The sequence below is a fragment of the Passer montanus genome, unplaced genomic scaffold (assembly GCF_014805655.1).
Source record: "Passer montanus isolate IOZ18808 unplaced genomic scaffold, ASM1480565v1 scaffold1, whole genome shotgun sequence".
In the NCBI taxonomy this organism is placed as follows: Eukaryota; Metazoa; Chordata; class Aves; order Passeriformes; family Passeridae; genus Passer; species Passer montanus.
Window position 1 is genome coordinate 11,639,853 of NW_024356504.1, and position 27,447 is coordinate 11,667,299.

At 35.2% G+C, this 27,447-nt stretch overlaps 1 protein-coding gene across 3 annotated transcripts in view; it reads left to right on the plus strand.

The window, feature by feature from the left end:
* KCNH7 (potassium voltage-gated channel subfamily H member 7) overlaps nt 1–27,447 on the plus strand; it is a 207,960-nt gene that overhangs the window by 118,267 nt on the left and 62,246 nt on the right. The window contains exons 3-6 of one of the 3 annotated variants that reach the window (XM_039702380.1): nt 6,974–7,129; nt 15,247–15,279; nt 22,212–22,640; nt 26,703–26,726. In XM_039702380.1, coding sequence (XP_039558314.1) covers nt 6,974–7,129; nt 15,247–15,279; nt 22,212–22,640; nt 26,703–26,726 — 642 coding nt within the window. The remainder of the gene's footprint in view (nt 1–6,973; nt 7,130–15,246; nt 15,280–22,211; nt 22,641–26,702; nt 26,727–27,447) is intronic. The other 2 variants (XM_039702390.1, XM_039702399.1) reach the window with 2 other exon arrangements.

Sequence of the window (27,447 nt, forward strand, 5' to 3'; positions counted from 1 at the left end):
TTTATGAGACACAGTTTAATAGTGTGAGGCTGTTATCTACTACTTATTCAATTGTGAAAATGGGATCAAGAGTTTCTTTGAGTTATTCTTAATTTCTTCATTCATTTTTAATGTTGGTTTGATTAAAATCCTTTTCATCTCTTTAGTTTTAACACCTTTAGAAGAAAGTAAAATTATACCAGTACCACCAATTATCAGTATATATATATACACACACACATATAATATATATAATATATATACCAGTAATATAAATATATATACATATAAATATATATACCAGTACCACCATTATACCAGTACTACCAACTGAAGGGCAGCAACAGGCAACAATTGCAATTCAAACTGCAATACTCAGAACAGATGCTTTTTGTAGCTACCAATATAATCATCTTTAGTCTTAGCATCAAGTTTTCTCTTATTCCTTATGTGTGCAGCCATATTACAAATGCAGGGCAGGAAAGAAAGGAACATCCAAAGGTAATTCTTTGCTATAAGCTAAAGTTGTGACTAAATTTAAATGGGGTATTTACAAATCAGATGTCTCCAAAGGTCTGAATAAATTACATCAATTGCAAAGATGCAAAAAGCTGCAGGTACAAACAGGCAGAAGCATTTGTCCAATTTTTTCTCATGGGGTTGTAACTGAATTGAGCAAGTAATTATGTGGTATCTGTCTCCAGAGACATGATTCTACATCAAAAAGTGCTGGGTAATATTCTCAGGGCCGATTCAGTCCTTCTTCCACTCATTTGTATTGTATAAACAAGAAAACTAAGTTGTGAAAATCTGTTAATAAATCTTAGTTTTAGTTAACAGAAAAATAGGTTTGCAAAGGTATTTGCTGCTAAGGGAGTCCTTTAGCACAAACCATGTGAAACTATGCATGGCTCTTTTCAACACAGCATTACAGGAATAGACTTAGCATGATTTCAGAAAGAGTGTAAAACTTTGCATTGCTTAAAACAATATTCATTATGACATACTGTATTGTTCCTGGCTTATGCTTGAATAGAAACAGAAAGAATTGGATTTTCAGTCCTTGATTGGGGATGTTGAGTCCCCACATCACAATACACATCATGCCTCATTATTTGACAAATTTGCTTTGCTTGAATATTCAATACACATCCCCAGTGCAATTGTCCCTAAATGCCAACTAAACATCACCTAACACAGTGTTTGCTTAGAGTGGACTTCAAAGTGGGGGTAAATAGGCTTCTGAATTTTAAGCATAAAAGAAAGGACTTTCTTCACAGTTAAGTCACAAAAAATCACACAAAGCAGAGCAAATATTCCCTGGGCACAGGCTTTTTTTTTTCAATTTCTTTTTCTTTGTCTGTAACCTTTCAAGAATACAAAATACTTTACTATACTGGTCTCATCAATAAATTACAACCAGTAGATTTCAGGTGTCATTCTTCTGCACCATTGACAGTATTTGTTTTCTAAAACAAGTTTTTTTAAATTTTGTTACTAGAACCTTGACAACATATCGGAAAAACAAAGGTTTTGGCTTACTGCCGTTCCTTTTTTTAAAGTTCGGCTGAAAGTAGCTATGGAACAAGAGGGAATTAAGCCAGAATTACATCTCACACAAAGGTGTATAAAATATGAATATTCTCTCAATTCTTAGGGCATTTCAGGAATGTGAAAGTGTTAGCAGCTCTTTGCAAGCAACAGCTTTATTTCACAAGATATTGTGTCCCACTTCCCACCTTGCCTTCCAAGTAATTCCTCTACCCACAATTCCTGTGACTCTTCCTCATTCCATATTAAAAGCATGTCTATGTCCTTTATCTGCCAACATTTAGTGATAAAATGGTTTATAAACAGCAGTTTAGGCCAGAGAACAAGACTTTCATTAACTGCATTTCACATGGTCCTAAGGGGCTTGTTACTACTTGTATGCTGAGCAGGGTGGATAAAGCTCCCCGTCTCAGCCTTCCTGAATGTCTGTACAAAGCAGGACAGCATCTCCTTTTCCAAGACTAGGACATAAATTTAATTTCATTAAGTTCCCTTTATGTTATGCCTGGAAAAATATTACACCTTTCCAAGACCATTCCCAAGCTGAAAGAAGTAGAAAGTGATGGGGTTTTTGGCCATTAGGAAGGAAGAGGATATTGAGTTTGTGAAGTTTAGAAGTCAGTAGAAAGCCATGCTTTGGCTCCTCATCCCAAAGATGAAGATTACATGATGAACAGGCAAAGATAGAAAAGGTTTTCAGATCTTCCACATTAATTCTCTGTCAGATTAGCTCTTTTCTTTCCCCAGAGTTCTTATTAACATTGGGCAATCCCCATAAGCCATGCTATGATGAAAGGAAAAATAACGCTATAAACTGGACATAGGATAACAAAATAAGTTTGGTTATGTTTTGGAATGCATAGCATTCTTTGCATTTACAGAAATCAACTCCTGATTAAAAGAGCAATATTAAGTTTCTATGTATTATAATAGCAATCACACTCTAATAATTTCACAGTAACTAGTCAAAAAAGAATCTATAAAAACAGCATTTCACTTAAGTACTAACAAAATGGGAACTATGTGGACTTTTCTGTGCCCCATGTCAGTAAAATTGTGACAGAATTAAGACAAAGCTTAATACACAATTGAATATTAAATATATTTAATTGCATTTCTACTATAATTGGTAGTTTTAAGCTTATGCCTCTGAGAGAAGGCATTTTGAGCATTTGTTTTGATGACAAAGTGAGAATTCTATTAAGGGAACTGGAGGGTATTTATTTCCAAAATAAAAATAGTGATTATTTTATAAAAGTCTAAATAATATCCAGGATCTTTCTCTTGTCCCTGTATTACCATAAAATTGTGGTACTGCAGACATGTTTCATTCAGGGCTGTCTGGCAAACAGCAAACAGGACAGTCAAGATCTGGAAATGCAGAGTATCTCTGCCTCTATTTTTTTACTGTCTTTGGTCTTGTTCTAGTAGGCGAGCTGTTGTTGGCTCTTTCTTTGTTATGTTTTGATTTATTCTTTGTTATCTTCAATTTCAAATGAGCAGAAGTGGCTATGGATTGTAGAGATACCTGCACTGAACTACTTGTAAGCCACAGAAGTAAAAAATTGTCACAATCCTGGAAAACTTGAGTATGGGGTCACTCTGCCCAGAAATTTCTACATGCGTGCAGAGGACATGTTCAATATTTTTCTTTCTATAGCCATAGTCAGTTGTCTACAGCAGCTCTAGTAACAAAAAATATCTGAGAAGTCATAAATTCTTTGGCACGGGCAGCCAAGATTGGTTCCAAAATATATTGAAACCAGTCTCCACCTTCTAAAGGCTGTCCTCAAATTTGTACTGAGTGCAGGAGTCTGAGTTTTTAAATGGGACAATACAGATAGCAACTGTAAAACCTATTCAGGGCAAGAGGGTTCCAGAGCCATTCTGAAGAATCATGATGAATTTTGAAAGGCTCTTGTTGTGTGAACCATGGCAATTCTGCAGAATTAACACAATCACCTAAATGCCTCATTTTTCAGGGATCCTTTGAGCTTGGCATATAAAATGGCATGTGAAGATTTTGTTCCCAGGAAGGCTGAATCAAATTAGTTGTTTGGGATTTGTAATTTTTTAAAGCTTAATTGTCAGAGTTTGTCATATGAAAATTTTGAGTGTCTTCACCGTTGTACTAGATGCATTGTCCTCTCCAAATTGCTGATAACTGGAACTACCAAAATTCTAATAAATCAGTACAGTTGTATCTAGAAGATGCAGTATGATAAAAATCTGCCCAAAAATCTTCCATACAAAATCACTGGAAAGGTAAATAATGTTTAGGAATCAGATTAATTGGCTTGATGTTCCTGCCTCGTACTGATCTTTTGAAGCAAATCAGATTTAAACACTATGCAGACAGATAGATAAATGGGTTTTCCTTCATCAGAATTGCTCAAATGGTGCAATAGATCCTTATACAACCCTTCTATACCCTAAGTTGTTATTTCCAAATATTTATTGTCACTTGTGTATGTATTTTTACAGTTATTTGCTTGACACAAGTCTGTGTTGTCTTGTGAAATAATACTATTGAATACATAACCATGTACATCACATCCACACAGGAAATAGGGGACTGAAATCTGTTCTTCCCATATAGATATTTTTCCACTAATTTAACTAGATGAAAGAGTGGGCTTCACAATGTCTTAAATAAAAGAAAACAAGTCCCTATAACCATGGAATTCAAGCCAATAAGAAAATGTCCAACTTGTCCTCTATCATCTCCAGTGATGATAACAAGAAAGCAAACCAGGTATATTTCATGATTACTCCTCAGTATTAATTATGAGAAAATTCAGATACATTACTGGATATTGAATTTATTAATTATAAAGGTATTATTTTCTTGGTTGTTCTCATTAAATCATCCACCTGACCGGTGCTGTTAGATAAGAAATGCAAATTCCAAAAACTACATTACTATTTTTGTTGCTCATCAGAAGCATATCTTACTTTTGAAATATTAAGTATAGAGACAAAACAGGAAAAACATGCTGAGTGCAATGAAGAGCAGTGGGATGCCAGAGTGCAAATACTGAATAAGATTGTTTGTAAACAAGCTTCTTATTATTATTTCTTTATTGCTATCAACTCTAACAACTCAAAGCTTATCTTTTAAATTTTTCAATGTTATTTGTACCCATCTCTTCCTTTTAAATCACACTAGAGTATTCCTTGCTATTTTGAATTTTGTATTTCTTTATTGTCCCTTCAGTAGAGCTAGATACTGAGATGTGTAAGGCAGATTGCAGTGTCTGTACTAAAGAAAAACACTAACAATGTCACAAACAGTGACTGCAACTGTCATTGTATTTTGGTTAACTTGCAGCATTCCACTTCCAGTATTGCAAAAAAAGTAAATATTCCTTTTTCTTTTAAAAAGCCTGGTTTTCTTCGAAAAATTCAGACTAATGAACTACAGTGGGCTTGATTAGTCTATGGTGTATTTCATCTTCAAAGGAACCATGTTAAATTATACCACACATGAACATTTCCTATTTTTTGTTCCTGAAATATTTCTACATAGAGCTTAAATTTTCAATCATCTGCTCTTTTTGCCATATTCTAAAGCTGTGGACTGTTAAACAACTCCTGCATCTCCCCAGAGATGCAAATCCCTAGCTCCAGTACAAATGAGGTTTGTAAATTCTTGAGGGAGGAATGTTCTACACAAATGGGAAATAGTGTCATTACTTAGCACTGTGGGAAGCATTTCAAAAGCTGAAAAACCCTTAGCCTTCAAAAGCAGGAAACTTGTTAAAGAAGTGTTCTCATCATCCCCCTTTGCAAATACTGACAAACCTCTGATCCACTGCAGTGTTATTCAAAGCCATGCATGCCTCAGCCAAGCCCCACTTCCAGATATGGGGGGATACCTGCTCAGCCTATAAATCTTCATGTCAAAACCATCCATTGTAATTGCATTCCAAGCAAATTAATAAATATAATTTTGACTTTTTGAACTCAGTATGTATTTTATTTGTTAGCTAAAAGCACAAAGATTGTTCTAAATTCTCTCCAGCCTTTCTGTTTAACCAGTCTATGTTGCAATGGTTGGCCTGCAGCACTTCTATTTTTAGCTCTAATAGAACAGTCTTAAATTGCTTATTTTCTGTTTACTAAAGAGATTGAGCATGTAACCATGGAAACTGTGGCAAGTGCCACAGCTTAACTGTTTTATTAAATGGATGGAAGTTACAGCTGCAAAACTTGAAAGGCCAGCATGTCAATTTTATACATAACTCGAATTGCCAGAAATACCACATTATAACAAGTACTGCATTAAATATTAGAGGCCAGAGTCTGGTCTTGGTTGTAATGATATAAATTGTACTATCTGTCTCCTCAATAGAAACAAACAAAAAAAATACTCTTGTACAATCTAGATCAAGATCTGTTTTTGTCAAACAGCACAGGCTGTCAAGTTTCAGTGATTACTGCATTTGAGTGCCTAAATTGCAGATGATGTACATTAAACCAGTCCCTAGTTAGCATGGAAAGACCCCGTCTCACAGTTGTGTCTGCATGAAGTTTTTAGCACATTATTGTATTGCTTACAGCAATCACATTGTTTTTGGAACCACTGTGTTCTGTAACATTAATAGAAAGAATTAAATCAAAACTAATGACCTTGTCAACTGAAACTTCTAAAGCCATAGTGGAAGAATTAACACAAATAACTCCTTAAATCTGTAATTAGATTTTTAAACAAGAACATTCTGGGCACCAAAGGTATTGAAAGTTTACAATCTCTATTACTTTTAGTATAGGCAGAGTATGGTCCATACATGTGAAAGTTAGGGTATTTTTAAGTTCATACTTCAAATTGTATATAACACTTAAGTCAAACCCTTCTGAGAAGTATTGAAAATTATTAGCACAGTTTAGAAGATTTTTGTGATGAAGTATAAAACAACTTACAAATAAAATTTTTAACACAAACCTAAACATTTCCCAAAGTCCCCAAAAGACTGAGAGCTAAAATAAGAATAGTGGTATATTTACATCCACAAATAGTTAATGCATGACTCATCCTGTGTAATAGAACCAAATGCTTGAAGAATGTTCAACATTTAGAAGAATCAGGTCCTGCTTTCTTTGCAAGGACTGTGGTTGGAACAGTGTTCACATTTCTACTTTTGGTGTTAAATGTCTCTATATTACAAGTCAATTTATACAGGCCGTTCCAGTGAACAAAAGAAACCAAAAATTAAAATTTACATTTCAAAGACAACTTTTGGTAAAAGTAAGTCTCCAAGTGGTATTTCTTTCTATGAAAACATTACTGTTGAAATTAAAGAATAGTATGTTTAATGCTCAATTATTGAATTCAAATAAATACTCTTCACTGTCTCCTGGTGTAACTAGACCTACTAAAGTGAAAAAAAAATGTTTCCATCCATTTATATATTTCTTTCTTTCTTTTTTAATCCATCTGCAGGGTCTACCTTCATTTGCAACACCCACATAATTCCAGTGAAAAATCAAGAGGGAGTAGCAATGATGTTTATTATTAATTTTGAGTATGTAACAGATGAAGAGAATGTGGCATCTCCTGAGAAGTGCAAGCCAATATTACCGTCTAAGCTTGTAAATCGTAAGTTATGCAATGACTTTTTTTGCTTACCTCTACTTTTATCTGGTAAAGTAATCAACATGGGCAATAAGGTTAGCAAAGGATGAAATCTATTGACTGACACAATAATCTGAAATCATAAGAAGCTAAATGTAGCAAACCCACTGCAAGATGTTAGTAAAATAATCTATCAGATCTTTGGTAGCACCAACAGCCTAGATCTTGTGAATAGTACAAGGACATATAAATTCATGAAAACTAAAATCTTTCACAAAAGGGCATCACCCTTGGCAAAAATCAATTACAAATGGAAAATTTAAAAAAAGCATAGTGATATAGCCCAAATATTTCATCTTAGCCTATTCAAAATTGAGTACTTTTATTTTATTTTAAAAAAAAATTGGGGTAATTTGATTAATAGTTGGTGAAATGTGATTAAATTAGACTAGAAAATATAACAATCAGTTAAAACTTAATTAAATATCTTGATTTTATCAAATTGAAGTATTTAGATTGACTTGAAGGATGGGGGTGGATGCGAAGGAAATGCTTTTGCTTTCATTCCACTCTGGAGCATAAATGTTGTCAAAATTAGAATACTCAGCAGAAATGTCTACTTATACAACTGCACTGTGTAGCTTTCTGTCCCACTATCTGCAGAACATGTGCTCTTCTGCTGACCTTCACTGTGTGCAGCAACAGCACACAATCCTTCTGCTTTACATCGCCACTCACGTAATCTACTCTTACTACAAGATTTCCCAGAGCACATTTCTCAGACCACATCTGTACCCAGAGCATGTACAAGCTCTTAGTCAAGCACAGCATGCTCTAACAGTGAGCATTAACACTTGGAAAATACCTTTTCACAGTGAGATAATCTTTAACATTAGTACAATAAAGGAACATAAGTATTCCAATTGTTAAATCAACACTTCAGCTTTCTCTAGTTGAGAAATAAAGACTGGTATAATTCTCACTGGTAAAATTCACTGGTGAGAGGCAAGGAGAGAATTTTCTTGATGAAAACACTGCACAGTACCTACAACATCCATAGAACCCTACAATGACAGGGTGTATAAGAATGTGGCAAAGGAAATTTCCATTACTGGAAACTTGCAGTCTGCAAATAATTATTGTTCACCAAATATTACATTTTTAAAAAGCCCTTATAAATGGTCCTTACAATACATATTTAATATATTGTGCTTTTATGCTTCCTTTGCTTATTCTGTTTTGCATTGGGTTTGGTTTTTTTAATAAAAAATACGGCAGCTTTTCTTGGGATTTTTTGAGATAGCAAGAGAACACTTTTTTCTGCTAATGATACAGTTAAAATCCTATTAAGGGGTATCAGAAAAAAATTATTATAAGTACATCAGGTAAACTCTACACATATTCTGGTTTTATTTTAGTATACGATGGTTTTGTGAGTTTGAAACATTTTCCTTCCTTCATTTAAAAAGCAATTTTATAACATAGATAAAATTGTTCATCTTGTCCATTCTTAGTGTGGTTTTATGGACAAAATAGAAGGTAAAATACCAACTGAGTAGAAAAAACAGAGCTCCATGTCTTGAAAAAGAACATTTTGTTCTCATATCTGTAACACATCACTGTATACTTTCAAGTGTTATGACTTGCCGCATTTTAAAGTGAAAAGCCACTAAAGAGGAAATCTGCAAAAATACCCCCACTTTGTGAAAACATCCTTCTCTTGTTTTATGGTATTTACACCTGGCATACACAAGGGATTTCCTTGCTAAGAGTTCTTGAAAAATTAATAAGTGGACCTCCAAGCTCAGTACATAACTGATCTCTCTCAGAGAGAGGTGAAGGTGCAAAAGGAGGCAAGGAAAGGTGACTTGAACCGTATTCCTGCTAGTGGGTACAGCCAGATGCCAGAAACTGGCAGAAACTAGAGCAGGCACACGGCTGCTCCGTCTTCTACCCAGTTGCTTATGGTTTCAGAGCAGACTGTTATGTGGGCTGGATGGGATGGATAGTGATACAAAATATGCTACATAGCCAAAAATTCCTCTTGGCAAGAAAGAGGCCAAGCTATGCAAAACATCCAGAAATAACTGCAAGATATTGTGTACAGTTCAATGGCGGTTTTAAACTAAAACAGAAAAAAGCCTTGAAATACAGAAAAGGCAGAGAGAGACTAGTAAGCTAGAAAAAAAAAATCCAAAAAGGGGGATTGCTTACCAGTGAAAACATATTTTTAATGTCATGTTCCCAGCATAAGAAAGGTACACAGCAGATTCTCCTGGAGATAGTTCATCATCATACCCTATTTAGAACAGGTAAACCAGGTGATCTCTTTTCACTGGATCACACAAAAAATGGACAGTAATAGGTACTGGTTCAGGGGGGAAAAAAAGCAACAAAATCCCTTCGAATTCAGCAACCAATTTAGGGAATAAAAATAGTGAGGGAACCAGACACATAACAAGTGCAATACATCTCTGACAAACAACCAGGAAAAGCAACAACTAATGACAAAAGACAAAAGATTTCAGATTACATTAACATCTACTACCCACAAGCACACAGATCATGAGAGATTTCTTTCCAGAGCTCCTTAGATTGACTTTTCTCATATTAGAATGCCTTTTCAACATGAGAGAAAGGAATAAAAATAAAAAGACTGAGTCAAGTTGCAGGAGAGAAGTAAAAATTATTAGGAAGCAAATAGATTGAAGCTACTTTCCTGTCCCTAGAAAAGAAGATAACTTTTCATATTCTCATCCTTCCCCTAATGGATTTATCAAGATTTTATAAAATTTATCAAGTGTAACTTTGAAAAGCCTTTCCTTTTTTCTAAAAGCATCTATTCTGCAAGCTGAAGCCAACAGTTTTGAACACTACCACTTACTGTAGGGTTCCTCATGATAGAAATTGCCACCGAGGTGAGCTCACTTGATTACAGCACAGTGCTAATAACATCAAGGATGAGGATGGTTGTTGATCCCCATATGGTCATTCACTTAAGAGTTATACTCAGTGATCCTTCCAATTCAGAATATTCTGTGATTCTGTAAAATCTAATATAACGTAATAGAAGCATTTCATGCTGTGAAGAAAAGAGGGATTTCAATCTGTTAAATGGCTGAGCACCCTCTGAACAAATTAAGCCCTATGTAAGACAAGTAGCATTTTTTAGGTTTAGCTCAGTGACTGCATTTAGCTCTGGAAAGACAAAAAATTAAAAATGTATCAGCTGAAGGCTGATGGATGTTTCCAACAGTGTTTGTAAGCTAGTACAAGGATCCTGTCTTTTGTTATGTGCCAGGATGATGGCTAACACAGTTAGCTTCTGATTCAGCACTGGGCTTGGCAGATGATGATAATGATAGATTATTAAAAAGAAAAAGTATGTTTCAGGAGTTTGATGAGCACATTTGAGTATAAATAGAATTCTTTCTAGTGTGGTGATCAAGAGTTCCTATCTTGTATGCAGCAAATGTCTGAATAGGCAGGGATGTGGAAAGTGAAGATAGTGGCTTCACAATAGCAGCACAAAAGTTCTTTCAGCTGATCCTTTTCTTCCCCTAATTTTTTCTGGCAAGAATTTATCACCAGTTCTTACTGGCAGCTGGAACAGTTTTTGTATAACCAAATAGTGAAATTTTAGAATTAACTCTGTAACCCTGTAAGTAAATCACAGCCAACTGATTTTTCACTCTTTTCTGTTTTGTTGGTTTTGTATTTTGCAGCAATTCTATTTTCCAACGTATGGCAGTTCCCCAGTAAAACTAAGGAAGTCTTTGTTCATATATAACTCTTCTCTTTTTTGAGGAAAAAAGGGTATAGCCTGAAACTTTTGCCATATCTTTTCTTTTAAACATCTAATCAAACTTAATTTAATACTACCCCCGTTGCATCTTTGTATTCAGAGACATACAGAAATTTCCACTGTACGCACTTATCCCACAACTGGGTAACATCCTCTTCTCCAGGAAGAATATATTTGTACAATGTACACTTAAAAAGAGACTTAGAGAAATTGATTTCTGCTAGAGATGCCCATTTATCATTCCATTTTTCTAAGCTTTCTCTCATTTCCATATGAGAATTCTGCTCATTCTTACTTCAATTATTTTCTAATGAGTTTGCTTGTCTTTTGTGTTGCCTTTCTTAAATCATGTAAACATTTTAAAATGCCAGAAATTAACATTTATACCCAAAGATAAAACCACTTAATAATTTTACCCTCATCTTACCTGTGAAACATTTGAAAACATAAATACCTGCTTTGTAAATGAAGGAATATTTGTGTAGTGCATTGAAGTGTTAAGAATGATAGTTTTGAGCTACATAAGCCCTAAAAATGGCTTTTACTCATCTCTAACATTTCGTCTGGACTGTTCTCTCTTACACCTTCTAAGACACTAATAGTTGTTTGATTGTCACTATAATGATAAAAAAATATTCCCAAAAATGTAGTTCATAAATTTTCATGAATCTAACTATTTGCAAAGCTGTATAAAATTTTGAACTCCACTGAAATAATGCATAAATAATGTATATTTAGCAAGATACTCGTGGTAAAAGAGAACTCCTTCCTGTTAGACTCACTATAAAAAAGAACAGAGAGCTTTGAGTAGATTTTTTACAACTAAATTAAGAAGAGATGTGATTTTATACCATTTTAGCAAAAAACTTCTTTCAGAGCTTTGAGTAGATTTTTTACAACTAACTAAATTAAGAAGAGATGTGATTTTATACCATTTTAGCAAAAAACTTCTTTGAACACTTGTAAATTTTAATTTAAATTTATCTACTAGTAACAGTTGTTAACAAAAATAACATACGAATTCCCATCCAGTGTGTTGTACAAACTTCATTAAAATCCTAATTATAAAGTGTCAAGCTATAACTTATAACATATAACATATATATGTTATATGCTATATGCTATAACATATTCATATAAATATGTCTTTTATATGAATGATTGAGGAAAGGGATCCTTAGTGTCCAATTTTATTCCCAAATCTCTCAAACATTCCACTGTGGCATGTTCGTCCATTCCGTTATTTTATGAGGCATTTTTACAGCAATTTACAGAAGAAGTGGCATAAATTACTCTTTGCTCACGGCACCTGATTCTATTCCTCAAAGCTGTGAAATTCTTCTTGTCAGTAAAACTAATGAGTACAAGATATCAAGATCAACCATGACATAGACTGAACTCAGAAAATCAACAGCCAATTAAAACTGAAGAAACCCATAGTCTGAGGATCCTGAATTCAATATGAAGAATGTGGCTACAATTTTCTATTGAAAAGAGACCATTTGTGGATTGCAAAGAGAAAAAACCTTTCAGAAATTAATTCTCAGTTTTCTTAATTTTCTGCTCCACCTAGAGCATTCTACCTTTTTACTGACCTATAATGCTTTTTCTAACATTTAATCCAAGCCTGTCTAGATCACAACTTCTATTAATTAACTTCTATTAATCAATAGGCTAAAATGGCTAGTCAGATGAGGTAACTTTATCACAAGTTTTATTATTTTAATTTCAAAACAGTTTGACTAGCTAGAAGTACTAATCTGTAAGCTAAATTTTGGTTCCCAAACACAGTGTTTATTTATCTCATGGGAGAAAACAAAAAAAGTTATTTGATTAAATATATAATTGCATTCTGCTAAAGAGGGATATTTCAGGATTATTATTTCATCATTTCAAAATCTATAAGCCTAATATAGACACTCTAGAATAATTTCTTGGATTTCTTTCTGTGAAGGAAATGAGAGGATCTCCTATGCATCTAATAAATGGAAAGTAACATTTTTTGGATAAGGTTCAAATAAAATGATATAATATTCTTAAAACAGCCAAAACTATAAAAAGAAAACCTTTGAATCAACTTCAAGGTGCTTACTTTTCAGCAAGTTTTCCTCTTTCCTGGCCCTAGCCATGGACTTACATCTGAGAAGCAGAGAACATTCCACACACTGATGCTGTAAACAAGAACAACTACAATTTAAATTTTCCTTCCAGTCAAAGAGCTAGCTTAAAAACACAGTGTTACATCTGAGAAGCAGAGAACGTTCCACACACATGATGCTGTAAACAAGCACAACTACAATTTAAATTTTCCTTCCAGTCAAAGAGCTAGCTTAAAAACACAGTATTTGCTTTCCTCTGCGCAAAGCACTTTGCTATATAAGTATAGCAGTTTAGTGAAAGGCAAGCCTACATTTTTAGTCCTAGAAATATTAGGACTGCAATGTTGTCATGAAATACTGTGTTGCTGATTGATGCATGCAATTTTGCCTCATGGAATAAGTAAGAGTAAGCCCCTGACTTTGCTCAAAATGTAATGAGAAATTTGTCCAGGATCTTATTTTTAGCTGCACCACTGGAAACAAGTTCATCTTCAGTGAGGGCTAGTCAAGAAAAATTGTGTTCAGGAGGACAAAGATTTCTATCTAGCCAACCAGCAGCATAGTTCTAAAAACCCCAGTGTGAATTATTTGTATTTGTCTCCAAGGTAAATTACAGTAAATATTAGGCAAACTGAAACAGAGTTGAACTCTTAGCAAAGGAATCTGGCCAAACACCAATCACCAGTAAAAGACAGAAGAACCTCTGCTATTACCACCTTCAGTGCTCCACAAACACCTAACTGCCTAAATTAATAGAAAAGCCACAGAGATAAGTAATTTTTCTTAGTCTTCTACAGAGAAATATGATTGTAGTAGCTCTACTTCTGTTTCCTCATGATGGCTGCTGTTGGGGCTGAGCTCAGAAAGGAAGCCTCCCTGGATTCCATGAACTGTAATTAGCTGTTTAAATTACAGCCTCACCCAGCTACGATCGCAGAGCTATTTTGCTATGTCTTGTACAAACATTCAGTAAAAAAAAGCAATCTCTGCTTAAAGAGATTGAAAATGAAAAAGAGGGAGTGACACAGCTTTCAGTAGGTTTCAGTGGAGGCAACTTATGCATACCACACAGGTCTTCCAGTGATATATTTTTATTAATTGTTAACAGGTCTACTATCTATCAGGACATCTAAGGACATCTAAGACAGGGTGGGGGTTCCATGAGGTAACTTGAAGGCTAAGATAATGATTTTCTGAAGTCATCCCACATTATAATACATACCCTCAGGAAAGTATAAAGGTAGTGAGTTTTACTTCATTCTCTGATGGAAGAAAGAGACACATCTCTATTATTCATAATAAGAATTAGCACAGAGAACTTAACACATCTCTGTGCTTGCCAAATCGAATTATAGATTTTGACCTTGAAGAGGAAAAAAATCTGAACTATCAGGGTATCTCAAGCTTAGACAAAAATTACTCTACTAGAAAGCAGGAAAGATTTCCAATGGATATGAGAAGCTTTTACATGGATGTTTACAAGAAATACGGGGTTTTTTTTATAGTCTTTGACATGAAAAGGCTCGCTTTAAGATAAGCAAACAGAACAAATTTATAGATAAAAATGAGGGAGTTTACCTCCACTAAGTCTTACTTCTCAAGCATAGAATCCTACCATTATTATTTGATTGTTTTAAGCATCCATGCAAGTTGGGCATATCAAAAACCTGAGAGCAACTGGCAAGGACACATGGTCTGAAGAGTTCTTGCCATGAAGAGATTAAATAAGTGAGGCCTATCAGGAACATAAAACTAAGCTCATATTCCCAACAAGTGTCAGTGAATAAAGTCTATTCTTCTGATTAAAATTATGAATTCTTCAACTTTTCAGTAAGGTTCATCCAAATAAAATTGTCATCGTCTAGCAAAAAATTTATCTTTAACTAGAAGTTCCATTGCACAAGAAATAGCATGTTAGTCTGTGTACATCTACTTTAGTTTTCTGTCTGGAACCGTAGCCAGCTTTAAAACTTGGTAATTGGAAACATATATTGATCTAGTAATTATTAAATATTCTTAATTTAATACTTTTTAAATTTTCCAATTAAAACACCAATGGACTTTCAGAACAATTCCTCTGCTTATTACACATATTGTATTTGAATTTAAGCTACCTGAATTTGCTTCTAAAATGTGTGCAAATTTGATATTCTGCCTTCTTTTCTTAATAGTCTGTTTATTTTTTGAATCTGTTTCAAGCAAAAGCTTTTTGTAAATTTAGTTTAATTGTATTTCAGATGGTAACAACCTTTCAAGTGGCTCTTCTTCAGGTAAATCTATCTTCTAAAATTCTATCTACAAAAGTCCTTTTATTGCTTTGTTCTGGCTATATTATTTCAAGATCTCATTACATTTTATATATTTCTAGAAGAGTGCAAGTCATAATATGGCTCTTGCTCTTACTGTCTGAATATTTATTTCTGCAAAAATATAGATATAACAGATAAACTATTAAATTTAGTATAATTATACGACATATAAAATCCAAATTTAATGATACTTCTCGTTTTATTATTACTGAAAGTTGCACTATGCAGAGCATAAAACAGCTTCAATCAATATATGAGACAAAACACATTGCAGAAATGGAGAGTGGTATATGAATTCAGTCTTAAAACTTCTTCAGGCTTCCTGTCTCAGAGAAAAGCAGTATTTTTTTTCTATGAAACCTGGCAGCCAGGGTGATGAAGGGCTGAGAACTTCTTGAGAGCTTGATTTAATAGATAGAAGAAATTCTTTTTCCCAGCTGCCAAACCCCCCCCCCCCCCCCACCATAGTCATACCAAGACAGCTAAATATTGCGCTAGGTAACAAATAATTTAGATAGAATATTTTCTGTGATGCTTGCTATTTTCTTTCATTGCAGTTATTTACTTTTTTTTTGTCTTTCATACTTCTGATCATATTTAAGAAATAAAAATGCAAGAAGTAAAATCTCTTTCTGAGAGGACAAAAGATTCTTTTTTCATACAGCTTTTTTAGAAAAGCACTTCAGCTCCTGTAAACGTAATGAATAAGATAGTAAAATTACATTTCTATCACCAAGTGGAACAAAACATGTAAATCTACCAATTCCTGTTAACATTCAAGGATATCAAGAGCCCATCTTTTGAGGGAGACCCTGTTTACATTGTTCTGACTAAATTCACTTATCAACCACACACAGCAGAGCCCCACAAGCAGTCAGAGACTTCATTCCCTTCCTTTCATATTCTGACAGAGTCCTTTGTGCAGATATCAAAGTTAAATCTTTCTCTCTTACAAGAGAACACAAAGAAGATCGCTGGTTTCTTATACTGGTAGAAGACATATGCAACCTTAAATTTTACAGAAAACTAAAAGAAGTGACAAAAATAAAGTAGACCACACCAGAGGATAAAAAAAGAAGAGTTTTCAGTGTCTGAGAATTATGAGTTCTAGCTTATAATATTAATAATTGCATATGCCTTACTTTTTTCCTCCTGAAAATAAATTATTTAATGAGCAGTGCAAGAAAATTATCCACTTAAGTATGCTTCAATACGTTTTGGGAAAAATAACTGAAAAAACCATAATTGTGTCTTTCTGTAATTCTTTGTCCCAAGGCCTGCTGTGCCCAGATAGAAAATAAGGCATCATCACATGCCACAGAGTTTGCAAAGAGTAGATTCAAGTATTTGCTGCTATTTTAGACTGTCAGTGTTTAGGGATTCCACTTCTCAAAAGAAATTGTTTCCTTTAGTCTGTTGCATGAGTTGCTAGATGGTATTTCCAAGCCTTTGAGCAGCAAGTCAATAACTATCTGTGATGTATTTCTTATAATCTACATCCTGGAATTCTGTGACACTCAATTATGAGAAAATATTTCAGCAAAGGTCTCACTTGTGCTACTGTTGTGAAAGCAATTTTGCTTATTCTTTGGGAAAGGTTTCAGAACAAAGGTGTTATGGAATTAGCTTATGCTCTGGACGACAGTCTGTCATAATTGACCTATCTTACCTGCCCTTGTCAAGGAAATTTTTTTTATAATGAGTTGGTCATTGTGGATATCTATGTTCTATTCTTTAATCTTATATATTGAAAAAGTAACATATGTTTCATATTATAGCCAGATCAGTCATTCACCATTGTAAAACTATCCAAGACCTGATTTCCTTCAACACCCTACCACAGACAATAGGTTGTTCAGAAACATGAGCAGCTCACTATGGTTCAGCTCTCAGCCTAGGAAAAGTGGCACATCACACCAGGAAACAGTTCTGACAGTTTCTATACCTCATATAGACAATCTTCTACAAATTCTTTGTACATTTGAGCTCCTTTGATTTGATTGTGGTAAGTCTAAATCTAGAGAATGTTGAGACAGACTAAATCTAGCTGCAAGGTAGGGAGCCTGAGACCAGCTAATATTTTTCCTTTTGCTTTCACATTCTGGGGTTTGAATAACTGCTTCAGCATGAAAATAACAATACTACTAGTGGTGCTACAAAAGCTGGCTGAGCAATTCTTTGAGGGGCCATCACAACTTTTCTGCTGCCATCTCTTAGGATTACCCTTCTGCAGTGCTTGGGATAGTATTGCAGGAATCCCATTGACAGGGGGTAAACAAACTTTGCGAGATAAGACAGCATCTACCATTACCCAGAGACCACTAAAGAAATTGCAGAGAAGGTAAAACTCTCTCAGTTGCAGGCACTTCTCTGACTTAGTCACTGTGTCTTTTATGTAAATATACATTTTCATCACTAGAAATTTGGGAAACACCTTCACTGTATCAAGACAACAATCAGGCCAAATTTCCCTTCCTTTTTATGAAATGTTTGCACAGAACTAACACAAGAATCACTAGCCATGCAAGTGTATTGGGTTATGAAAGAAGTCCTTGTTCAGATATTTTTGCTGGAATACCCTGTTTTGTATTGATGAGACAGAAAATTTGCAATTGTGATTGTAGCTGTTGATAAGGTCTTTCGGGAACTAATTTTCACTCTTCCTTTTTTTTTTCCTGACACAAAATTCCATATGGTTGTATTCAGTGTCTAAGAATAGCAATTTTCTAATAACATTAGCACATCTTATTGCATTATATATGGAAAAAACAAGGATATTAATTTTTCTTATCAAGATAGGATTTTTCCCTGCATTTTTTTTCCCCAAAACTATTAATCTAAACATGTCTTTCTATAAATTATAAGTCTTCTCCTTTGATCTCCCAAAATATGAGACAGAATTAAAAAAGGGTTCCCAAACACGAGAAAAGTCAATTTGAGTTTGAGACTTTGGAGATAATTCTATTTGCAAACAGTTTAGAAGAGTCCTATGTCATCTACAGTGATATTTTTGGACTAAGTTCTACTATTTAGAAACTTTAACAGCTGAGATGGCACAGAGAATAAGTGCAACCAACAGATTAACTCATTTGCAAATTACTTATTCAGTAAAGTGAGGTTTGAAAGGAGGAGGTGGAATGTACTCCTGGAATTGTGACTCAGACGCAACTGCTTTCCTCAATTGCTCTTAGGAAGACACAATCATACAAATCTCTGATTCAGCATTAAGAAGAATTTGGCAATTTAGTCTTTAATAACTGTAAGGATTTTAATGTAACATTATCTCTGATTTCATAATAAATAGCCAGTTGCCTCTGAAACATGTTTGAGAATTGTAAGCCAAATCCGTCTGCTCTGACATCATACTTACACAAAGCAAGGGTTGTCCATTACCAAACAAAAGATTTCACCCCATACACAGGAGGCCAGGAAAGCTCCCACTGGCACTTTTACTCTATACTGGGACAGCAGGCCTGAGGCCTGAATGAATTTTTTTTTGTGACAAATTGTGTTATTACACTTCCTTGCTCAGCTCAGATCAGTAAACTACACAAATTCTGAATGGGCCCCCTGATAACTTTAGCTACAGGAGAGAGATGAATGTTCAACACACCATGTAGCTCATTACCTGTTCACTGAAGAATAGCAAGTCTCCTTCTCTTAGGAATATTCAAATTAAAAAGCAGGAAATAGGGTTTGAGACTATTTATTACAGTGTATAAAAGAAAAGCAAAAAGCTGCTCATTTAAGTTTTCTATTTTATGCCCAAAAGTCTTAACAAGAAGCAAAATTCTCACTGAGTATTCTTTCCAGCTGAACTGCAGTTAGACAGCTAAATCAGTAATGCAGTATAACGTGGTCATATTAACGTGGTGAGGCAGAAAAGACCATCTGCAGCACCATGAATATGACTAAAATAGAGTGCCAACAAAAAGCCTTGAATAGTGTCTAATGCCAGAAATTCTTATGAATGGTGTTTTTTAAGAATTTCAGTGTAATTGATAAAAAAAGAGAATTATAGTATCAGTTTCACTTTGGATGCAATAAGCTTTCAAAATTGATTTATAAGCTGCTTTACAGCTCAATTTTATGTGCATTTAAAAATAATTTTTTTTTTACGTTCTTCACTGATTTCAACTGTGAGTAGTTGTACTGTTCAAGCTTAGTATGTTAGAAGAAATCTACACACTCCCAAGATTCACTCTGGTGAACATCACTGTGTAGAATGAAAATTGGCACTTTTAACTGCTATTTTAAACACTCATTACTCTGGTTTATGTAACAGAGATTTCTGTTTATTTTACTGTTGTGTGTATATGCTTGGAGTGATAAATTCAATGCTAAATATTTGGAATTCAAGAAACTTTTTCAAAAATTGTCAAGGACAAAAAAGTAATATCATTGCATGGATTTATATTTTAAAGTAGGGAAAAAAGTGGAAATAAATCACCTGATTTCTAAACACGTGGATGTTATCAATAGTCTCACAAATTTTTTATTTTATAGAAAATTTTCAATTACTTGGATAAAAAAGGTTCCGACGAGGTGAGAAAGTAAAAAAATTATTCAGACTATTATATGACATTCAAAGGCTTATGCAAGGATGCTGAGTGGCCAAGTGATAAAACAGTGAAAGCAATTTTTTGCAGACACAATATTAGAGACTCAGTTATCTATTACCAAACAACAACAAAGTTTCTCAGTTGTTGCAAAAATACCTTAAATTTGCACAGTTAGAAAAATATTTTGAAAGTACAATTAAATATTGGTAATTGTAAGGAAGTGAGATAAAGGCAAAACAAAAAGCCATTATATCACTACATTGATCCCTGAGTCTGGGGGTAGCTCAGGCCACTGTCAAAAAGGATTGCATTAGAAATAAAAAGTAACTGAAAAGCGTGAGAAGGATGTTCAGAGGTGCACAATACAGTTACACAAGCACTCTGCAGCTTGCAGAACAGGTATACTGCATGCAATTGAGCAGATGTATGAAAAACTGTAAACATTTTAAGACTATATTGAAACTATAAAAAGGAAGTAATTAGCTATTTTTTATAGGAACTAGAACCCTCCCAAAGGCAACAAGGGTATAGCAAGTAAGGGGAACTATTTTTCACAAACATATGGAAAAATTATGGAGTTCTATTGTATAGAATTATTTGCAGATCAAACCACAGCCATTTTTAAATACACTGAGACAAATTCATAGAATAAAGGTACGCCAAAAATTCAGTTTGTGATTTGAACAAACAATCTCTAGCTCAGGAAATTTCTGAAATTCTGATATCTAGAAACTGAGTACATTTATCAAGAGAAATAACACAATGTAGTGACTCTAAATTTCTTTCTTCATGTATCCATCACTGGAAAGTATCAAGGTCCAACAGTTTGCTAGATGGACCTTTGGTGTCATCTAGTACAGCAGCTTTAGCTCTTAGACAGGTTTTCTGAGCAGGGTACTCTCACCTTAATTCATTTAGAATTCAAAATACAGTTCCATATTCAATACTAAATATATAGGACATCTATTTTAAAACATTAAATGATTAAGCTGAGTCATCTGTTGTTCTCCAATTACTGTCTGCCATAGGCATAAGAGAAAGACTATTTCAAAACATGTCAGTATCAAATGATAGATTACCTAATAAATGTTAGGTAGCTATAAATGCTGGCAATTTAAACTGACTTTAAAAAAAATATTTTTTTAAAACCCCAAACAGAAGGTTTTATCCCAGAGAGAATAAGAATATACTTATATTATATAGTGAAATATTCTCCAAGAAATCATTTCACTATTGATTCACTGTTGAAACACTTATGTAGCAAAGTGATGAGATAAAAAAGTTATAAGTCAAACTATTTATACAATCACACCTGACCATTTAAAATTTTTAATTATTTTATTTTGTTAAACTTTCTTTAGCATTGCTTTTTCTAAACTGTTTAATATGTTTTCTGTACATCTGAAGTCCCCATGCCTGCAACTGTGAGTTGTGTTACACAAAACCTTACAATATTTGTTATTTAGGTTTGGTTTTTTAGAAGGGTATTCTGTACATTTTGCAATTTTTCCTCTATAGTTTCTGTCTATGTACTATGTTATACTCTTCCTCTCAGTTACTGATATTTCTTACCATTTCTAACCATTACACAGTGTTAGTTTTCCACACACTCAGGATAGTCTCCCCTGCCATTCAACACACCAAGCCTAACTCAGCCCATCCCATGCAAACATAAAGAATTATTGCATTGTATAGGTGCAACTGAGGCTTGAGAGCGGTGTCGCTCTTTTTTCTTTGCTTTGCTCCTTTACTTTTCATTTTAAACTTCGTTAAAATTATTTCATCTAATCATCAGATGTAAGTATTGGAGAGGATTGTAGCAAAACTGATATAAAGCTTATTTCTATATCCCAAGAAATTAGCACTGATATCTTTCTGTTAACCTGTAGCAAATAAATGCATATATCATCAATATGTTTATAAGTACACGGAGTTCCACTAGTGTTAGAATCCACAAATATCTGTTTCAGGCTAGCAACTACCAAGCAAAGTGTTAGACATATTCTGTCAGTCTTTTATAGATACATAGATTTTTAATTTAGAAAGTATCATCTGAACCTCATGGCTTTTAAAATAGGCTGTGGAATGAATGCTGCTATTCCCATTCTAAGCTCAAAAACTTAGGTCTGACTGAATTATGAAAAATTTTAACACCCCCACCTATAACAAACTTGGAGCTATATTATATTTGTATATTCACACATTCCGTTGCAAAGCATTTTAATTTATTAGGAATAGCTACTATCATTCATTTTATGTGAAAAAAAGCTGATTTGAATGACAAGACACTAATGTGTAATATTTTCTCTATTTCTGTGTATTTACATGTAGGCAGACTTTTTGGGTTCCGGCTACCTGGACTGAGACTTCTGACATACAGAAAGCAGTCCTTACCCCAGGAAGACCCCGACGCAGTCATAATCGATTCATCCAAGCACAGCGACGACTCAGTGGCAATGAAGCACTTTAAATCACCTACGAAAGAAAGCTGCAGTCCTTCAGAAGTGGATGATACAAAAGCACTGATTCAACACAGTAAATGTTCACCTTTGGTTAATATATCTGGACCTCTTGACCACTCATCACCTAAGCAGCAGTGGGACAGACTTTACCCTGACATGATACAGACAAGCAACCCACTAACCCATTCCAGATCAAAGGAAAGTATTTGTAGTATACGGAGAGCCTCTTCAGTACATGACATAGAAGGCTTTAATGTCCATCCCAAGAACATTTTTAGGGACCGTCACGCAAGTGAAGGTATGGTAGAAAGTCAATCACTATTCTTTGATGTACTAAAAAAGGATTTTTTTCAATATTTCATAGCAATAATCATCACTTTGTAAACAAAGCTAAATATAATAACTCAATGGTGCATTGAAAATATTAAGGACACAAATATGCCAGGCTTATGTACACTAAATATTGCTTTTCATTTTCAAGGAGACAAATGAAATAATGGTGTTGATTTTCTCTACAGGGATATAGCAAATATTGGGGCCAGCTTTCCTAAAGCTAATATTGGTTTGGGGGGGGGGGGGGGGGGGGGGGGGAAATCAGGCGATCAAATTATAATTGCATGTACTATTCTCTCCTCTAATTACATATATTAGATTGTCTTTGATGCTATGAAATCCTTCTTCAGACACTGATAAGTTTATTTCTCTTAAATCTGTAATGTGCAGATTTTACATTCACTGATCCAACACTGAGATATGCCTTTTCTCTCATGCTGAAGAAAATATCCTCAGCAAATCCATTGACGTGCTTTGTGTAGTGAACACTGAAATACTTAGTGAAATGGTGAAATGCTTAGTGTAAACTTAAGTGTGATTTCCTCTCCTTGTGCTAGTATATTCATTTTTCATTGTAGTAGATCTCAAATGGTCATTCTTCATCCAGTTATATATTTATGAAAATGCGTAAAGATCTGTTTGAATATTAGCTGTCTTTGATTACAGTGGTAGAAAATTAATGCATAAATTACTGCATAATTTTAATACTTGCTGAATGGAGGGGCAAAAATTTCTATCTCCATTTTATGGAAAAACTTTTTTCAAATGTTAAGTACTAAGGAAAATAATTTCTGCTATGAGGAACCAATAATCCGCTTGAACTCCTAAGGCCTCTCCTGTGATATGATCATTTACACTGTAAATAGAAAACGTACCCTCACTCTGTTTTCACTTTGCATAAACTACAAAATAGGCCCTAAGTTTTGTCATACACAGTCATTCTAGAAAAACTCAGCCCCAGATAGCATGGGGCGACTATGAGGAGCCAATAATCCAATTGAACTCCTAAGGCCTCTCCTGTGATGTGATCATTTACAGTGTAAATAGACAAAATACCCTCACTCTGTTTCCACTTTGCATAAACTACAAAATAGTAGGGAACCAGGCCCTAATTTATGTCATACACAGTCATTCTAGAAAAACTCAGCAGAAGAGAGCATGGCTCTCAGAAAGCCATTAGAATTAGTAACCATTCTTGATGCCATATGCTTACAGTCATGTTAGAATTGGACACCTTATGCTGAAAAGATGTTTAAATTTATCCAGCAAGTCCTAATTGCCTAACCCAACAGTGAGCCATAAAACCCTATTATTGCAATGAAATTATCCATGCAAGTTCGGCAACCAAGATTCAGCTTAAATCATCTGCTCCAGGCTTGCAGTTTCTGAACAGGAAGAATGCAAAACCCTAAGTACAACAAGGAAAGTGAACTACAGTCCCAAAGGGCTCAACTCTTACCAAAGGAAACATAGGTTAACATATTTTCTCATTTCATTTTTATTTGGAGTTTTCCCAAATCATTCAAAAACTACTACTCTATCTGAAAATCCAAGTCAGGATTCATTTTTTCCTATCTTTTCCAGTTCAAAAAATATTAATTGAATCAGTAAAGCAGAATTCTGAAAGAAGATAATAACATTACTTTGATTAATACTAACTACAGTAATTTACCTGCAGTCAAATTTTAAGATAATGCAATTGAGAATAGAAATTATTTCATATGTGAAATTAATTTATGTAGCCTTGTTTCCTATCACTTTAAAATTATCTTCACTGTGCCCATTATATGCCAAAAGATATTACAGTAGAAATGACAGCTTAGCATTTTAAATTCATTTGAGTATCCTGGATCAAATTCCATTATAAATTTACCTATATGACAGCAAAAGCAACAGGGCAGGAACTTTTTCTACACTCACCATCTAAAATGCAGCCAAGCCAGCCTCATCTGGAACACCAGCAATCCAGATTCCCCAGTCAGGTACAAGTTCAGAAATGTTATTGTCTTCAGAAAGTCTATTGTCTTCTGACTCAGCAGGATCACTGCACCCTTCTGAAACAGCAGCAGGCTTTTCAGCCCAACTCAAAATCTCCAGTACTGCTGCAGATGCCTGGCCCAGGAAGGCACAGGGCTGGGAGGAACCAAGCACCCTTCCACAGCCCGGGCCCAGAGGGCCCAGGCTGATGTGCTGTGCTCCCCGGTGCCCAGGAAGATGAGGAGAAGGCAGCGAGGCAGCAGGTGTGGCGAGGCCCAGCGCCATGTCCCATGGCCTCTGTCCAGAGCAGGGCTGACCACCCTCTGCTGGCACAGGGCTGCTGTGGCACAGCCAGGTCACAAACGCCTCAGCCTCAGAGGTGGCCTGTCAGCCCAGCCAAAGAAGGTGAAAGTCTGTGAGAGCCCAAAGCACATGTGGGAGCTGGTAACCCGGGCACAGCAGGTATCCGCACCAGGAGGAAGGCCCCATTCCCTGCCAGACCCGCCTCACGCCCTCAGGGCCGCAGGGCACAACACAAGGGGACGGTGCCTGGTGGATCACATTGTTATCACATGAACCAGCATGGCAGTGTCTACCTCTGCACCTGTGTGGCTTCTTTAAAATGGTGATAACAGCAGCAATAATAATATTCTCCCTGAAAAGGTTTGATCTCACGAGAGATTCAGTGCCAGGTGAGCCTGTGAGGACAGAAAGCTTTGCCAATGTTTCCTTGTGGAAAGGTACCTAAGAGCTGAAAAAGGTTTAAGGTGTATCTTTCTCCAGCACTTGCTCAGGTAACAGCAGCAATAATAATATTATCCCCGAAAAGGTTTGATCTCACGAGAGGATTCAGGGCCAGGTGAGCCTGTGAGGAGAGAAAACTTTGCCAATGTTTCCTTGTGGAAAGGCACCTAAGAGCTGAAAAAGGTTTAAGGTGTATCTTTCTCCAGCACTTGCTCAGGAGGGCATTGCTTAGGTCGCTGCCCTGTTAAAAGTGCTTCCTCACGTGAGTGCAGGCGGGCATGGCGGGGCCTGGGGGTCTGTGCCGGAACTCCTGTGCTGCCACCCTGCCCTTCTGCCTCAGCTTCTCTCAGTTATGTGGGACTAATTATTTCTTCTTGGCACTTTTGCTAAGAAGAAATATTTTTTTCCTGCAACCCATTGCCAGACTTGTGGAGAAAGAATTTTATCATGTTTCTATTAAGGCAAGTTAGATAAAGCCAGTCCTACTGCCTGCTGATCTACTCTAGACACTTTTACACTTTATCTCAATTATCAGAGTGACTTCACCTTCACTTAAAGTCTTCATAATACAGTCAAGGAGGTGCAATAATATTTCAATTCAAGCCATGCACACTTTGAAGCCATATTTTCTGCTTTTTCTGATGTAGATTTTAGTTGTCTTTTTTTTGTCTTTTTCTCCACTTTTATTATGCTGAAAACCAGACAATGGTCGCAATGTCAAAGGTAAAGTATACATCTAGACTGTACCTTCCAGTGTTTCAATCAGCCACACTTTTTGGCACGTTACTTTGCCTGCTGTATGAAATGTTCAAATGCAACATTCTCTCTACGGTCATAATTACATAAATTATATTTGTTAAACACATAGTTATTCATGTAATTCTTGTCTCAAAGCACTAACTACGAAACACTGGAAAAAGTGAAGGCATAAACAGCCTGTTGATTTAATTACCTGCTAATTTAAAAAAAGGAAGGGAGGGAGGTATCACTGGAAAAAGTGAAGGCATAGTTAAACAGCCTGTTGATTTAATTATCTGCTAATTTAAAAAAAGGAAGGGAGGGAGGTAGAACAACATATCATAGTTATTTAACTCAGTGCTGTTGTCCTTAAGCAGTCAAAACTTCTGTTGAAGCTACCAGGAGTTTTACCTGTAAAAGGATGTGTGATTGTATGAGGACATTAGCAAATGATCCATTGTTACCAGGTACTTAGTTTTCAGTTAACTCTCTCAAAAATAAATAACTGAAAATCAGGACCCTTGTGGAAGTATCTTCACTTGTTCCTCTTTTGTCTCTTTAAAACTAGTTTCACGTTCCTGGATGGCAGGGGGTATGGTTTCAAGCTTCCTGTAGCATCAAAATGTGCATGCATGAACTTCATTGCCAATTTCATGTTTAAATAATATTAATGCAATTACAAAACTGTGTCTTTTCACCAGCATTGAGCTACATGTTTTAGAAGCAATTTGAACATAATCTGTAAATTACTTCCTCCATTTCTGAAGATCACTTACTAAAGTGTTCAGTTTAATTGCCATATATGTATCTGTGGGAAAACTGGTTTGTGACTTCATGCATGATGCAAAAAGTGTGTGTACCTGGTAAAATCTCTCCAAACTGCATGCAGTGCATGACATAGGTTCTGTAAAACAATTTGTGGACTGCAAGATCATTGCATTTGCTTCATGTATATGTTGGCAGAATCTTGGGGGAAAAACATGCAGTTTCTGTGCTGTACAATAGATTTTATAAATGTATTTACTGCTGGTGAAAGATGATGAATTGGCAGCTCAGGAGAATGAAATAATTTCTCCTAGTAATGCATTGTGTAAGCAAGGACAATGAAATCCTACCATCAAAATGGGGATTTCAAACTTAACCTGATTCTCCTTTTTAGGCTAGGCAGAAGCAAGTCATTCTCCCTGCTTATTCAGTTCTCTGCCTCTCTGCTGAAACTGTCAATCAGGGTGCCAATTAGTATCAATTGTGATTGTGATTTGTTATGGCCCCCTTTTCCCTCTTCCTTCTATGACAGTATAGCAATGGTCCAC